The sequence below is a fragment of the Emys orbicularis genome, chromosome 5 (genome assembly GCF_028017835.1).
Source record: "Emys orbicularis isolate rEmyOrb1 chromosome 5, rEmyOrb1.hap1, whole genome shotgun sequence".
NCBI classification, from domain to species: Eukaryota; Metazoa; Chordata; order Testudines; family Emydidae; genus Emys; species Emys orbicularis.
The window spans coordinates 141,299,418-141,316,674 of record NC_088687.1 but is presented as its reverse complement, the minus strand read 5'-3'; the positions used below and the strand labels follow the sequence as shown (position 1 = coordinate 141,316,674).

At 43.0% G+C, this 17,257-nt stretch overlaps 1 protein-coding gene across 1 annotated transcript in view; it reads right to left on the bottom strand.

The window, feature by feature from the left end:
* EXOC6B (exocyst complex component 6B) overlaps window positions 1-17,257 on the bottom strand; it is a 436,833-nt gene that overhangs the window by 357,406 nt on the left and 62,170 nt on the right. Inside the window, exons 2-4 of the mRNA XM_065404703.1 lie at window positions 9,376-9,541; window positions 2,758-2,805; window positions 82-172 (exon numbers count right to left, since the gene is read on the bottom strand). Of these exons, the coding sequence (XP_065260775.1) occupies window positions 82-172; window positions 2,758-2,805; window positions 9,376-9,541 (305 nt within the window). The remainder of the gene's footprint in view (window positions 1-81; window positions 173-2,757; window positions 2,806-9,375; window positions 9,542-17,257) is intronic.

Below are 17,257 nucleotides of genomic sequence, written 5' to 3'. Positions count from 1 at the left end.
TACATACATTAAGACAAAATATATGAAATTAAATCTAGATGAAACTGTACCAGTAGCAATGATCGATTTCAGATTCCTCACCAGGAAGACACAATGTTAGTTTATCGACGGTAGCAGAAATATTTCTCTGTTGTAGTCGACATTGTTTCAGCTCTTCCATTGCTACTACCAACTTAAAGAGAAGAAAAGAAAATTTAATTATGCCAATAGTGGTAAACAAACAGCTTGTATGTATATGTCTCCATGATGTACTCATCTCGCACCAAGTTCCCAACAGTAGGTCTACAACAATGCCTGCTAAGAGAGTTAAGGAACTCATTATTCACTCATGGAGTAGGGAAGAACTTTGAACCCTCAGGAAGTTACTGAGCAAAATTCTATGTCTGTGTAGTGCAGTAGGTTAGACTAGCTCATTGTGATCCCTTCTGGAAACAATCTATGAACTGTACTCCACTCCACATATGCAAAACAGTATGGTCCCCCTCCTTGCATGAGGAAAGCAAGACTTTATGGATGCACAGGAGCCAGTAAACAGAGCTGTAAACAGGGGAGTTTGAGTGGGACTTCTATTAGCGGAGCAGGGAAGAGGCAAGCCCCTGGTTCGTAGGGGCAGTAAGTGAGGTTTTTTGTGGGTATGGTGTGTTTTTTCTGTTTTGTGCAAGTTTTTTTTCCTTGTTCAGTTTGTAGAGGCTGGTAGGGGGCAGTGTGCTGTGAAAGAAGCAGAGCCCTGATGAGGGGGTGGGGCTTCCCTGATGAGGGGGCGGGGCTTCCCTGATGAGGGGGCCTATAAAAGCAGCCAGCCAGTGGCAGAGGTGCAGCAGCACAGGAGCCAGCGAACACAGGTGTAAACAAACAAAGGAGTTTGAGTGGGAGTTTGAAAGGGGAGATGGGGGAAGGAGTGGGAGGGATGTTCTGGTTTTGATTTGGGGTTTGTTTGGGGTTCTGGTTGTTTTCTTTTTGGGGTTCTTGGGGATTTCTGGTTTCCCTCTTTGGTTGGTTGGTTGATTTGTTTGTTTTATGGAAGTGGTTTGAGTTTGTTTTTCCCCTAAGGTTTGCCAGCTCTAATCTCCGTTAGAAGCATCAGTTCCATCCCCCTCAGCCAGAGGCAGTTTATCTCTCCACACACTTTGCTAGTGGGTTGTCAAATTTTAAATGGCCGAAGTATCACGGCCTCCACCACTTCCCTTGGGAGACTAGTCCTCACTCCAATAGGTCTTTTTCTTTTCCATTCTACGTCGGTTCTTATACTGCATTCATCCATTGTCTATCTTAGCACCTTTTAGTAGTACATAAAGAAACGGAACTAACATGCCCAAGGGGAGAAGTGTGTGCAGGGGAGTGTTTTGCTTCTATTTTTTTTTTTTCCCACACACACACACACACACACACACACACACACACACAGTGTTATACATTTATGTTAGAGTAGATGAGGGCAAAGAAATGCACCTTGCACTCAGCTCCTGAGGGAGTTCATTTCACAGTCTTGGGCTTACACCCAAGAGAAGCTCCGTCTCTCGCATAAAAGAGCTTTACCCTTATTGTGGTGAGTTCCATTGTGCCTAAAGAGCAGGGCTGTTGGCCATGGTCTTCCTCCCATAGGCAGAGCCTCTTTCTTTCCTATCAAGTCTGACTTTTCCTTTTCTTAATCATAGCTCTTTATTCTGATAGCTATGCCTCCCTGGATCAGCCTAAATAATCTCCCCCATTCCTTGGTGTTTACCCCATTCAGACTCTTGTACAATGATGTCCTCTCGGCCATCACGAAGTTATTACTTGGCTATCTCAATCTCTTCCAGAGCCAGTCCTAGGGATGTATGAACAGTGCACTCGCCAGCAGCACGCTGTTGGGGTCACCGTTTTTCAAAACACTGACATTTACCGCAGGGAACTGTCCAACATTGGCAGGAAGATGGAATAGGTCTTTTCCACCTCTGAAGCCCATAAACCAAAGTACTTACTTTGAAAGTACTGACAATAAAGTGAATTTCTTTGTGAACTAGGAAAATGGAAGAGGTGAGAAGAGCAGAAGATTTCTATGGGAATAAGGAGCAAGTGGTGAGAGTCCCTCCAGGAGGAGGAGAAGATGAGTTGCAGGAACAGGCGTTTCTAGACACTTCTCCTATATTATATATATGCACACAATTGGCACTGATCTTTCTTCATATATCAGTGCCTCTAGCTCACTAACCAACTGTGTTGCTATCCAACAATTTCCCTTCAATTTGTCAATATCCCTTTAGTTTTACGATATAGAAGACTGAATGCAGTTAAAGGGGAAACCACCCCCAAAACATATAGAGCTTCACTTGCTCCCTGGTTCGATGCCTCCACATATGCAGCTGAAGACCACGCTGACTTACCGCTGCTGTACTGCTCTGCAAACTGGGAGCCTGATCCTTCCGTGTTTATTGGCACTAGTAAGGGGTGAAGGATTGAGCCCACTGTTTGTCCATTATCATTTCAAAGTCTTCATGCTTTCCAGGTTTCCCCATCCATTCAGTTTTAACCCACAAATTATGGAAAGGGATGGTCGCTTCATACACATCCCCATTACATCTAATGACAATTAGGTACAGGTATCACAAGTATTATACAGATTTAACACTATGGTCACACAAGTGATCAACAGTATTGCCCACACAGCTGTGGACTTCTGAAACAAGAAGTCTGTGCATTCTAACGGTATTATAATACATTAAAATATTCAAAGCTAATAGATCATATAAGGGAGGCTTTTAAAAATACAGGGCTTACTTCCTTCCCTTCACTCTGCAGTTTTCTATTCGTGTCTGTCACTTGATGCTGTGGGAGGAAAAGAAAAAAAAAACACATTAATTTTAAAATTTACATGTAATCAAGAGGTATTTTGGTTGCTTGCACGAGAGCCTTTACTATGGATTTCACCATCTTCCCTGCAATTCCTTACAATTTCCTTCTGCGCCCCCTAAAATAGATGTGGTTAATTTGGCTTTTTGTGGCATTCAGTGGATTTTCTGACATAAGGAAAGATCCTAAGAGCAGCACAGGTGATATGAAGGTGGCCATACAAGAGTTTCTTGCCAGTTACTAGACACCAGTGGAAGACAGCAAGGGGTAACACGGCGAGATGCCACCTTTGAAAAGCTGTGCCCCATAGCACAATATTCTGCCATTGTTATTCATGTAAAGTTGTAACTCACTACTTGAATTCTATTCTATAGGAGTAAAGGAGGCATAATCTGGTCCCTGAGTCAAGTGCATTTTTTGTCAGCAAGTGAATGGCTTCTTATAAACTGAATATCAATTAGCTCACATGCTGTTTCATACGGCAGTTTATATGAACCGTTCGAAGTAGTTAACGTGGATTCATCCACTTCTCCCCTTCCCCGTCAATGTGGTACCTTTTCTTGAAACAGTGATGTTCAATCCTGCAAAGTCTGGATCAACAGTTATAGTTATCAAGTTATATAAAGTTATATAGTTATAAAGGGCACTGGGCTTGCTCCTGTATAACCACAAAAATTAAGATAGTTCCTGTCCCAAAGACCTTCCAAACGAAGGGGTTTACATATTGTAACAGGGCTGGCTGCCTCACATGCATGCCTGTTTAGTACAGGGTCAAACTACAGGCAGCCTGCCTCAGTTTCCCGTCTTGGACTGTTCAAATAAATTTCATTTCAGGCTTTTTTGGGGTCAAAAATTACCCCTCATTGGGGACTGAGCTCATTAATATAAAATAAACCACAAATAAAATTCAAACCCCAAAACGAAGTCCATTCATAAGTCCACACAAAAAAAAGGTTTCTCTTCCTCCTCCCAGAACTTACTGCCTGGAGCCTTTGCCATCCTTCCCCGGCTTGGTCAGGTTTTCTCCCAGGCCTCTCTGCCATGGAGAGCCTCTCTCTTTCTCTCTGCAGACACTATCACAGCTTCCTGAGCTTCCCCCTTCATTGCAGCCACTTGCTGTCCTTTATAGGGAATTATCCAATTCACCCCAGGTGAACTGGATAATTCTGTCATCAGGGTTGGCTAGACCAAGCTCTTCAGCCCTTAAGGGGTGAGCCACCCTGATACACATTCTTTGGACAGGGAGGAAAAATTGGCCAAAAAGAATTTTGGTGGAGAACACATATGAGTTTACACAGAATTGTACTGATCTACTACTGTCCGCAAGCTTCCATTGGATTTCAACTTCTTGCTCAGCTCTCTCATCACTGAATTTTAAAAACTAATCCATAACTTAAAAAAATTACATGAATTTCTTGGATTTTATACAAAAGCAGCGAGAGCCAGGATCACAGCACCCTAAGCTACCACAGAGAACAAAAGAACACAATGGATTATGGAGATATACCTATCTCATAGAACTGGAAGGAACCCCGAAAGGTCATCGAGTCCAACCCCCTGCCTTCACTAGCAGGACCAAGTACTGATTTTTGCCCCAGATCCTTAAGTGGCCCCCTCAAGGATTGAGCTCAAAACCCTGGATTTAGCAGGCCAATGCTCAAACCACTGAGCTATCCCTCCCCCCTGTAGCAAGCAGCCCACCCTCATCACCTCTGTTTCCAGCAGAAGAGAAGTTGAGCTTATACCAGGGATGGGCAAACTTTCTGGCCTGAGGGCCACATCTGGCTATGGAAATTGTATGGCGGGCCATGAATGCTCACGAAACTGGGGGCTGGGGTGCGGCCAGAAATGAGGAGTTCAGGGTGTGGGAGGGGTATCCGGGCTGGGGCAAAGGGTTGGGATGCAGGGGGGTAAGGGCTCCGGCTGGGGGTGTGGGCTCTGGGGTGGGGATGAGGGGTTGGGGGTGCAGGAGGGTGCTCTGGGCTGGGACTGAGAGCGGGAGGGGGATCAGGGCTGGGGCACAGTGTTGGAGTGCAGGAGGAGGTCGGGGTGCAGGCTCTGGGTGACGCTTACCTCAAGCAGCTCTCAGAAGCAGCGGCATGTTCCCCCTCCGGCTCCTACACGGGGGCGCAACCAGGCGGCTCTGCACACTGCCCTGTCCGCAGGTGCCGCCCCTGCAGCTCCCATTGGCCGCGGTTCCTGGCCAATGGGAGCTGTGGGGGTGGTGCTTGGGGTGGGGGCAGCGTGCCGAGCCCCTTGGCTGCCCCTACGTGTAGGAGCCAGAAGGGGGACATGCCGCTGCCTCTGGGAGCCATGCGGAGTGGGGAAAGCCCCCGACCCCGCTCCCCAGCTGGAGCTCAAGGGGCAGATTAAAACATCTGGTGGGCCAGATGCGGCCCCCCCAGGCCGTAGTTTGCCCACCCCTGGCTTATACTCAACTCTTACCCTGTCATGATTCCCTTATATGAAACCATTACTCACTACAAACTCTGATGTCTTGACCAATTGCTATGGCTGCCATAGCAAGGATCTGCTGCTGCAGCCATGCTGAGGAAAGAGCAGCAACTAAGATTTCTGAATGAATTAATATTAGTGAAACATGTCAGACTGACACCCTAGAAAGGAGGTCCTCTGCTTATCCACTACAACATGTATGGCAGTGAAAACTTCCCCTATACTGCCCCACAATGTACCTCAAATGTGACCTGGAATACTCCAATTCTAGAGGTGGGAGGATCATTCAGTCTCCAAAAGCCATTCAATCCTTTACATCTCTCACAAGAACGCCGACAAGACAATTATGATGTTGTGTGGAGGATCTGTGATATAAAGAGGACCAAGACGCAACTCATTCCACAGTGGCTGCTGATTGGCCAACAGGTGGCAATGATTTTTGGCCACTTCCAACTTGGGTCAGATTTAAACTGGTGACCTAGCAGTGCAAGGTTTTAAACAGCCGCCCCAATACCAGTTGCCTGAACTGTCCAGCCCCCACGGCTGCCAGACTTTTTTAACTGCTTGTGCTTGTTGCCATAAACTTATCGCATTGCAGACAAGAAGGATTCACCTCATGACTTAACTTTTTACAACTTCACCGGAGTGGTCGCATAGCAGCGCTCCCTCCACCTCCTGCAGGAGGTTCAGTTCTCCTGGCTGACTGCCCTACACAAAAACTGCTCATTTCCTTTATGATGTACTGAGCTATTTCAAGTAGGAGCATGGTATCTCCTCTGAAGATTATTTTATTTTCTTATACCCCGAAAAATCTTACTAGGAAAAAGAATTCACGTAGGCTAATTTAAACCTGCTCCAAAAAAGATGCCAAGTCTATACAAGTCTCCTATTAAAATTACATCTCAATCCCAGCAAAAGCAAAAAGGAACAGGAATCTGTTCCGCCCTTGTACATTTTCTGTTTTTTAGAGTCACAGACACACACAGAAAAACAGATGATTATTTACATAGGAGTTCCATAGACACACACAGAGCTTTTCAGACAAAGAGATTTGGAGATTTTATAGTCTAAGACAGACAAGCACAGCAAGGGGTAACAAACAGCAGGTGGGGACATGGGAAGGATGAGGATATGGTAGTGAAGGATCATGAGAGGGGCTTACTTAGTTCATTCTTCTCTATATGGAACATGTGGTACCAAGCATTTGTTTACATTAATTATAACATAGGGACAATCAGACGGAGGGCAGGAGAAGAGCAATGAGAGGGCAACTGAAAGGAGTTATGAGCAGGAATATGAAGGAGAAGAGAGTGCAGTACATGGTACCAAGGACATTCATGGTACAATATTTTACAAGCCAAATAAGCAAAAGGTTATTTAAAAAAAGTAAAACTAGGAGAGATTAAATGTAAAAAAGTGAACTAGTGCAACCTTAATGCTGCACAGTTATAATCAAAGAGTAAGCAGAAGTTTAAATGTTGCCATGATTAGAAATTTGTCCAGGTAAAAGTGACGCCTTTTTGAAGATCTGTTCCTGTGACTATTTAGTTACATCTGGGTTACTTTTCTGGCAAAATGTAAGTTGCTACTACTGTTAGTACAGCAGAGCCTATACAGCTAAGGTAAGGAGACCATAACGAACCAGTGTCCCAGTGGAGAGCTGCATTGTTGGGAGATATCTTCTGGATGAGTCGTAAAAATAATAAGATAATAATAAGAGTTCCTGACTATGTGTCAGCCTTAATAAGCACACAGTATTGCCTGAAAAAGTTAGAGAACTTAACCCTGATGTTCTGATGCAAATTTCAACTTGAATTCTGATACTTAAAATGGACAGAGCAGTCTTCTTCACTTTGTATTGTAAACAGTTAGTGTTGTGCCATGTTTCACCCAAGCGGTGTTTGCACTTCAGTGGCCTGCGGGGGGATGGGGTTGAGTCCTGCTATTTAGAGTGCCTGAAAGGCAGTACTGTAAATATAAGATTACACAAGATTCCAGAAACTTTAAAAAAAGCATATATAAATGATAAATGCTGTAGGTGAAATACTGAAGATGTAGATTTAATGCATATGCTATGGAACTATGTAAGACTAAAACTATTGAGGAAAAAACCAAAAACAAATACTGTAGAGAATGAATAGTTGGAACATAATGAACACTCTCCACTGGATCCATGGATGGGTCTCCAGGGAAACCCTCATGAGAAGGATTCCACTACTTTTCACAAACAGATTTCTGCATATTCTTCTCTTGGGCCATTTTATAAATCAGATAGCTATGGAAATCGAGGGATCCCTATGGACTTCACAGTGTGCCACCAATAAAGAAGTGATTTGTAGATTGAGAAACCACAACAAGTCTTTTCAAAGAATGTCGTATTCTTGGCTAGAAACAATGGTATAAGATTAGGCTGTTCCTTTCATATGTTCTTTGGCCTTAATCCTGCATTCGGCGTTGCCTGTCAATGGGCCTCCGGGTGAGAGCGGGAGTTTCCCTGCATGCATAGTGGGCCTGTATGAGTAAAACCTGAAGTCCTGCTAGGATATGCCTTACACATGCACTGCGATAAAGAAACGTACGGTTACTTTTAAAACCTCAGCATATTAGAAGATGAAACTTTTCTTTACTCTCCAAAGAATTTTTCTGGGAAATTTTTAGTATTCTCCCCTGACACATCTTATGCACTTAGACTTCCATACAACCACCCAAAGGTCCCACGTCAGGCTGCCCCATCCTTCCAAGTGACAAAGGCTAGCTGTGTTAAACTCCGGAGACAATCAAGGTGTCTTTGGGGGTGGGAGGTGTCATTGTCACTAAAGAGCCAGCAATTCACTGTTCTTGGATGGTTTCTGTCAAACTATCGGTGACTCCTTGCTGTTGAAACCTGTAACGAAACTAGGCCTCGAGAATACACACCTCCACATCAATCATGCCCTACACCACCCTCAAGAAAATGCCACAAGAAAATGAGGCAGCTTCCCCAATTCCGGAAACTCAGAAGAGGGAGGGTTTGTTCTGATGTTACATTTTAAGAACTGACAAAATTGTTCATTCTCCACATTTTAGGTTACAGTGTCTGAGAGAAAGTTCCGAGGTCACCTGTTACTCCATCTGCCCCCTATACCTAGAACAGACTCCATCATCATCTGGGTTCTCTCTTTCCCCTCAGAGCTCACCCCTAGTTTGCTTGCCACTGCTGATCTGCACTTAAAGCTTATTTCACTGAGGGAACTGGTATAAGCTATACTGGCAAAAGTGCAGTCTTTTGCTGGTATAAGGTGTGTCTATACTAGAAGCGTTTGCTAGTATAGCTATAGTGGTGTAAATGACCAGCAAAGCTTTTCTCGTTTAGACAAGGCCTTGGTTCTTCTGACGTTTCTCACAATCCTCCATGTTTCCACTAGCCAAAATAATTTAGTATCATTGTCAAACTTCAACTCACAGCCTAGCTCAAATGAGAGCAGAGTTACAGGGTATGGCTAAGCTGTACTGAGGGGGCAGGGAGCGACTGCAAAACATGAAGGCATAACCGAGCTAGCTTTAATCTAGCCAGCTAGGGTATCAATAGCAATGAAGCCACAGCAGCACACAGTGTATGCATATAACCCATGCGACCCAGGTTATATACTCAAGGGGCTAGACTGCACTGAAGTCCATGCTGTCGTAGACTCACCACTACTAGTATCAAAGCTAGCTTGCATATGTCTACATGTGCTGCAATCACACTTCCAACTGCAATGTAAACGTACCCAGAGCGACCACACTGCAAAACACTCAAACTACACAGAGTGAATGAATTAGCAGCTGATCAGTTGTAACATGAGCTACTGCATCCCCAACTGCATTACCAGCTTGAAGCTTCAACCCATCCCTCCTGATGGACCAGCTAGCTCAAGCTTAAATCACCCCTTAACTCAAGCTAGATTTCTGTGGGGGACGGGACGGGAGTCATGTTAGGAGCAAAACTCAGGCTACACCTCAAGCTAACAGTGCAGTGAAGACAAGCCCTAAGTCAGTAATGAAAATATTTCACTGTGCCACAATATTACCCTTTGATAACAGAGATATGTCTTTGCTAAATTTCTCTCTTACCTTAAGCTTCTGGGCTTCTCCCCTAACTTTCAGGAGCTCCGTGATAGAATCTACAAAGCCCTGGTAATGGAAGTTGCACATTTTCTCAATCTCTCGGTCATGGTTTCGAATTCGGGCTTCCAGCTTTTCCATGAAACGACCATGCTCTTCGCCATCATAGACAGATCTAAGAAAGAGTTTCCACAGAGGTTAGAATTGCGTCACCTGTTTATATAATTACTTAGAATAAATTCACAAAATGCTAGTCGTTAAACCATAACCAATAGCCTATGGACCAAGTGGGGTGGGGTGGGTGGGTGGGGGGCATGTAAAGTGGCACTTTACTTCTGGTTTTAACTCGTGTTTGAGAATATTCTTGTCTCACACTCATGATTTCCTCTTTTCCATTCAACAAACATTTGCTTTCATTCCTGTTTCTCTCTCAGACCACAGTGTGTCTATTCAGAGCACTGGTAACTGGACACAGAACCTTCCACCTCTATTTAGGTCAGCAGTTCAAATCCAGCTAAGCCAGGAGAGACCAAAACGGGCTGCGATTGGACGGGTGATTGGTGGCCTTTATGAAGTGACTCTGTGGGCTTCAGATCAGCTCCCAGAGGACAAGTCACATGAGAAAAGCACAGTCTCTGCTGACACAAATTGCTCCCTTGTTACCACGGTCAGCAGAGCTGCTGGAATAAGTGGGACATGGGACTGAACTCCCCACCTCACCTCCCAAGTGGTCCTTCATTGTCAGAGGTAATGAACAAAGGCAGGAAGGCCTGGGGGAAGCTTGCATTCATCTTCCATGCTGGGGACAAATAGGTAATCTCGAATGGGGTCAATCCAATAACATCCATACGCATTAAATTCACACACACGGAAATCATTCAACAGGACTTCTTGGGTTCCCATATTTACTCGAACAGAGAACTCCCATATAAGATTTGATTACTCCCTGCATGGAAAGCTCAGTTTGACACCTAAAAACAAACAAAATCAAACAATGTTCTTTTTGCTCCATACATCAGAGACAGAAAACACTGTAACAGCATGATCACCGACAATTCTGTGAGGCAGACTAGATTACATACAACTCATCCATCGGCAGATACATTGCCTCTGTAAGCCTAACAAACTTGGTCTTGGCAACAAAATAAGCAGATGTTATTCCAGAAAGATAAGAGTGATGTAAAGTATGAAAGGTACTTTTTTTCTGATCATAAGCACATTAAAACTTTTCCGCTCATGCTAGAAAATTAAATACAGGCTTACAATCCACAGGATATCCTGAAGACTGTGACAATTTTAAGACATCTAATTCTGAATTTAGCCTTCTTGACTGACTCGCTGATTCTCCTGCAAACCTCGAAGTTTACAGCAAGTGTGTTAAAAAGTGATGTTATGTAATTTCAGAGACCGATTATCTTAATTCACTACTGCTGTCCAGTGATTTGAAAGGTTGGGGATGAAAAGATAAACTACAGAAATACAAAAAAACCCAACTCAACAGATGTATCAAAGTAACCCTTTAGAGGAGGCGGTCAACTAGGTGGCTCCTAGTGAACATTTTAAGTAATGCTGGGGGAGAAAAGTACCTAAGTGATTTAGGAACAGGTCTGGCTTTTGGTGGTGTTTGTGCTCCCAAATCACTTGAACATTTCACTTTCTGAACCCAAGATAGCATCCCTCTGTGTCTACAGTAAAAATCAAAATGGGACTAAGCGCTGAGGAAGAAAATGTTGAATAATTATCCTTATGTCATGCGTCTGACGAAGTGGGTATTCACCCACGAAAGCTTATGCTCCAATACATCTGTTAGTCTTAAAGGTGCCACAGGACTCTCTGTCCCTATGATGTATTCTTACAACTTGAGTGATGCACTTTCAATCCCCCATTCTCAGAAGAGTCGTAATAGGGCGGAAACCCTGCATATTTAGGGTCTTTACTTATTCTGCACTGATTGCAAAAGAAAGCTTTTAAATAAGTCCAATTCTACGCACATTTCATGGTTATTGACAAAAAGCAGAGTAAAAAGGCATGCAATTCTTTGAAGTTCACAACACAGCCTTCTTCAGTGCTATCCAGTTTCTGCCTTTGGAATAAGCATCTGAAGAGACAGCGACCTGACATTCACGAAAGCTAGGATGTTGCCACAGTATTGATTATGGTAGTTTTTATTGCACTGTAATCAGGTAGAGAGTTTTGCCAAGAAATGACTATTTAGAACTTAGAGAGAGACTGCCATCTAGTGATGGTCTATTTATTTGCAATGCTCCTTATGTATATCCTAAATCAACACTGCACATCCTTTCTAATTACCTGCATCTTAGCTACAATCCAAAAATGCAAATATAATAGCATATGTATTATTCAGCTATATAACTCCTTGGTGGATGGCACTATAAATTTAAAAGAAAATGGAAACACTAATTGAAAAAGTTCCAAGCTGACATAATGCAGTTCCACCAAAATACTGTTTTGCATTTATATAACACCTATTATCCAAGAGTCTCAATATGATATATGAACATTAAGCAAGCCTCACATCTCCCTAATTTTACAGATGGCAAAACAGATACAGACGTCCAGTGACTTATTCAAGGCCAAAGAATGAGTCAGTGACAGGAAGCAACAAATCCTAGGAGTCCTAGATATCAATCATCAGCTTAAACTTAACACAGCTAACGCCAAATCCCTTGTCTTCCCTTCCAAACTCTCCCCTTTATCGTTCACTGTCTACACCACCACCATGCTCTCTGTCACAATGGCCCATAAGACAGGCATCTTCTTCAACAACACTTGGATCTCCAAGACCCAAACACGCAGGCCACATCCAAACCTTGCAGTTTCTTTCTCCATAGCATCTCGAAATTCCCGCCAGACTGACACCACACACGTTTGTAGACCAAAGTCCTGGCCCTACAAATGAACTCATTGTAGGCAGACTACCGTGCCTGTGTGGTGACCCACTGACTTCAACAGGACTCCATATGGGTGAAGGGACCCATATGGGCTCACTGCAGGATCGGGGCTCAAATCTTATTTAGGATCTTAAAAATCAAGACTTCTTGAATAAAGGAAAAAGCTTCTTTTTCCAGCAACAGCCTTTTAAACCAATGAGGGCCATTTTATTTCATTCTGCCAATACATCTGCCCCATTTTAATTGATGAGTCCCTAACCTATCGCCATCATATTATCTTGAGTACCTGCAGCCGCTTCTAGGTTTTAATAACAAAGAACCGTTATGATCATCTAGTCTGACCTCTTGCTTACGCAGGCTATAGAACCTCACCCAGTGATGAAGGCATCAAGCCCATAACTAGAGCATACCTTTTAGAAACACGCCGAAGTCTTAACTTCATATCCTCTAAACTCACTGCTGGCATATTTGCCTAGTGACCGCCAATTCTGACTCAATGCCAGTTCCAACACTCAGCTGTTCTTCTCAATTAAATGCTCCCATTAACTCAATCTTGCCATTTAAAATGACTGCAAATGATGAAAGACAAGATGGGGGAGGTAATATATTTTAATGGACCAATTTCTGTTGGGGAGAGAGACTTGTAGAAGAGCTCTGTGGAGCCTGAAATCTTGTCTCTCTCACCAACAGAAGTTGGTCCAGTAAAAGATATTACCTCATTCACCCTGTCTCTCTAATATCCTGGGACCAACACGGCTACAACAGTGCAAATTCTTAGGTATTTTGGCCACACTACACTCTGCTGTTCGATCACCTTTCTCCCCCTACTATTTGCATTACTCCTGCATACTCTGACTTACTCTCTTACTTGCCTACTTATGCCTGTAGGCATCCATCACCTAGTCTACATCCATTTTATCCAATTATTCCTCTTGCCCTCACTTCTAACCCTCTCTGGGACTCGATCCCATTTGCATCCAGGCTGAACCCTTGTAAAGCCCTTGGAAATATTCTGACAGAAGTTTTGTAAAAGTGTTCCTTCTTATGTCTGCCCAGTGGAGTTTTTGTTTACTGAGCACATAAAAAAAGCAACTTAAAAACAAAAAATTCAAGACTCAACACGACCTTGGATTGTGTTACTGTGTTTCATAATGCCCATGTTCATTAAAACAAGCTTTGGTTTTGCAAAGGTCAACTGGAAAAAGCTTTCCAGGAAAGTTATAAAAGGCAAATGTAGTACCAGAGGCATAGCAGTTTCTGTCTGACAGTCTTGTTTTTAACAAAGTTTATCCCATACAGCGAGGCAGCCAAACTTCACCCATCTGAGGCCCATACTGTCAATCATCAGGGCCCTCAGGGCCCCATCCAAGTGGCATGAATTGGAGCACTATGAAGCCACCTTTATCTTTAACATGGTGGTGAGGATCTTTGCGACAGGCCTACACTGCACTGCTCCATCCTGATCCACTGCGCCTTGTTGTCTCTAAGCCACATCCTCATTCGAAAACCTGGATGACTACGGCCTGCATGCGGCCCTTGGGATTCATTTTGACCACTCCTTGCCATACATCTTGGTAACTCATTAAAATGTATTTAGGCACAGGCTGGGAGGATGGATTGGGTGGGGGGGGGGGTTGTGGCTACCGCACAAGACAAGCCTGGAAAATAGGAGTCAAGGGTTCTGTTCCAAGCTCTGCCACAAGCTTCCCGCATGGCCGAGCTAGTCACTGAGGGAAAGGGCATAGAAAAGCTATGTGTAAAATAGGGATAATGCTTCCCAATTTTACAGGGGGGCTTTGAGAGTTCATTCGTTAATATTTGCAAAGGTCTTTGAGATCCCCAGATGGAAAGTGCTATGGAAGTTCAAAGACGACTTATGCAAGCACAGCAGAATACTAATGCAACACTACAAGAAACGCTTCCCAAGCCAGTATTCAGCCCGAGTAGGAACTTCTATAGTTTGTTCTGCATCCTGAAAAGAGTGGGTCCAATAAACGTGGTTACCAGCACTCTAATCTGTTTCAAATAACGACAGATTAAGAGCCTGACCCTGCAACCTTTACTCCAAATGGGAGTTTTGCCTGCTTTATGACTGCAGGATTGGATCTCCAACAGAAAAAAAATAAATTGAACAAATTACAGGAGGAGGAGGAGGAATGGGGAGGGAGGCAGGAAATATCTCCCAAGGAATCTCTGGGGACAAAATGAAAAAAAAAAAAGAATCTGGAACAGTACAAGGACATTCTGGGGACAATGAACAGAAGTGTCTTGCTTTTTGTTTTCAATTAATATGTGGAAAAAAAATTTGGGTCTGGTTCCGGACTTCAATTTTTATTTTATTTTTTTTCCTTCTTAATCTTCTGTAGTGGTTTTAAGGCCTCAGAAACATTTCTTCTCATTCGGCTACATAAAAGCACTAGCATTTTGTTTATTCTGAAAGTTAAAAATGAGATGAAAAAAATTAATTACTGCATAATATTAAAAAAAAAAAGATTAATGCAACATGCCCATGGAAGGGGTCAAACAAAGTTTGACAGGCTCAGATCTGTTTAGTACACAATGTGAAACACCAAAATCATTGAGTTCCTCTGTTCATATTCTTGCGGTTTGCAAAATGTCTGTGTAGCAAAGGGACACCAGCAGATTACACTTAAAAAAAACAAAACAAAACAAAAAAACAGTTCTCTTACTCGTGTTACTAATACTTGAAATTTTTTCCAATTGAAAATCTTAAGTATGGAATTTCCTTTTCATCTTGTATGCTACTTTTATTTGTGCACTTCACTAAGTTTTTGCAGTGATGATCGATCAGTCAATCCACTTTCAGGTTTTCCTGAACCAGCAGAGTTCTGACATTTGGGTTACAAACACTGCCAGGAAACATTAAAGCCACACCACTCTTGCATACTTTTAATTAAAAATATTTTTGTAATCATGACAAATTTTGTATTAACAGTCAAAGTGGTTCCTTTATTTGTATAAACTCAAAACCTGTATTTTCAACCTACATTGACAGAGTCCCTTTAACAACTGTAAACATTAGCAAACTACTAGGGGAAGTGGTTTATGTTGTCATGAGATTCTACTCTAGAAAGCAGTTCCTGAAAATAAATCCTGCTCTTTCCAGGGCTCTAACATGGCTGAGTAGCAGTTAAAATATAGTTTGACCCTGCCCTTACAAGCAAGTCCTAACCATATTATAAGGAGGTCAAGAAGCTATCCCATTGTAACCCCAATCCCCACAATCAGTTTGCTTGTGTAGCTAGGATGCTGATCTTTGAATCTAACCAGCGCAACATTAGATGGCACTGATTAACACCTTTCATGAAACATGGATTTCCTCAGCGCCTGCCTTCATCACGTACAGCAGGATATGCTGTGACTGCCAACTCTGTCATAGATGATGGTTCCTGCATGGCTTTGCTGGAATAGGAAATTTAGGGAAATAGGAAGTAGATACAGGGCCTTTAACGTTCCAAGGGCGTCATTTAAGAAACAACAGGACACAGGCCAACCAAAGCAAGTTAATGCAAAAATTCAGGCAAGCTACCACTCTTCCCACACTTGTCCAGGTGTTACACATAGTGCACAGGTAAAGACCGTAATATCACACCACGACCGGGAACATCTCAAACACTAAGGCATACCTTAGTGATAGCAGCCTTGGGGCAAGGGGAAGATTGTAAAGAAGACAACAGTATGTAGTGTGAATGCCTGGTTTTTTATTCAGAAAAACAATGATTTTATTAATTTGTTATGGATCTTTATTAATATGCTAAACTTCAGTAGCACTCTTCGTTTGAGAATCTCAAAGCACCTTACAGCCATGAATTATGTCTCAACACCCTATTAAGTAGGAAAGGGATACATATAGATCACTTCCCCCGCACAGAAGTGGGGCCACTTCTGGAGTGAATACAGCAGCTGCTTAATAAAATTACTACATAAGTTTAAGACAGGAAATTAAGAAATTGTAGGGAAAAATTTAGGGAGTCTGAATAATTATCCGAGGAGAGATTTGGCCAAGAAACTACAGTTAATATCCCTACTGTAACAAAAGTGCTATGGGCCTGCTAATTACCATAAAAAGACAGGATCTCAATATTTACTTGACCCCTTCGGACCTATCTATACTAAAAAAAATTCTAAAATTCCTTCCCTTTACTACCACTGGGTCAAGCTCTACCAGTGGGTGCTGGCAGCAACTTAGATCTTGGCTACACAAATTATTCTGGAATAACTTGGTGTGAAATCTTTTATTCCAGAATAAAAGTACTTTTTTCCCAAATTAGCTTAACGGATTTTGGAAGCAGATTCTGGAATAAGTATCCAGACATGAAGTTGTTCTGAAACAGTGATTCCACTTTAAATTCCCACCCTACGTTATTCCAGAATATCTCGTGTAGACTAGCCCTTAACCACCCTATTGTGGTTCCCTGTTCCGAACAGGGTTAGACAGCACAGAGCCTAAAATACTAGCGTCCACTGTCCCTGTCTAGGCTAGCTCCCTCACTGTTAAAGTAAGTAGGAAGGCTAGTGCAGCAACAACTATAGCTTCTCAGAGTCACACTGCCAAAGTAGTCGTTAGCATGCAGACACTTAACAGGATACTGCAATTAATCTCACTGCTGTCAGTTCACTGTGTCAAGAATTTACCAAGGCCTTGTCTACAGACAAACTGTCCTTGGGTTAACTAGAGGAGTGTTTTAAAACCAATTTAGTAAACTCCGTGCAAGTTTACATTTAGATGCTTATCTTGGTTCGAGTGGCTTAGCTTAGTCTTATAAAAAAAAGAAGTCAGAAGCCTCTTTGTTGACAGATCATGGACATGAGCCATCTCAAACCGGTTGCCACTCACGTGTGCCACAAGTACAGATTCTCCTTACTAACAGGGCTTTGGAGCTGTGCTCCGGCTCCGCTCCAGCTCCAGGCAAAAACCTGCAGCTCCACTGCTCCGGAGCTGCTCCAGGCTCTGCTCC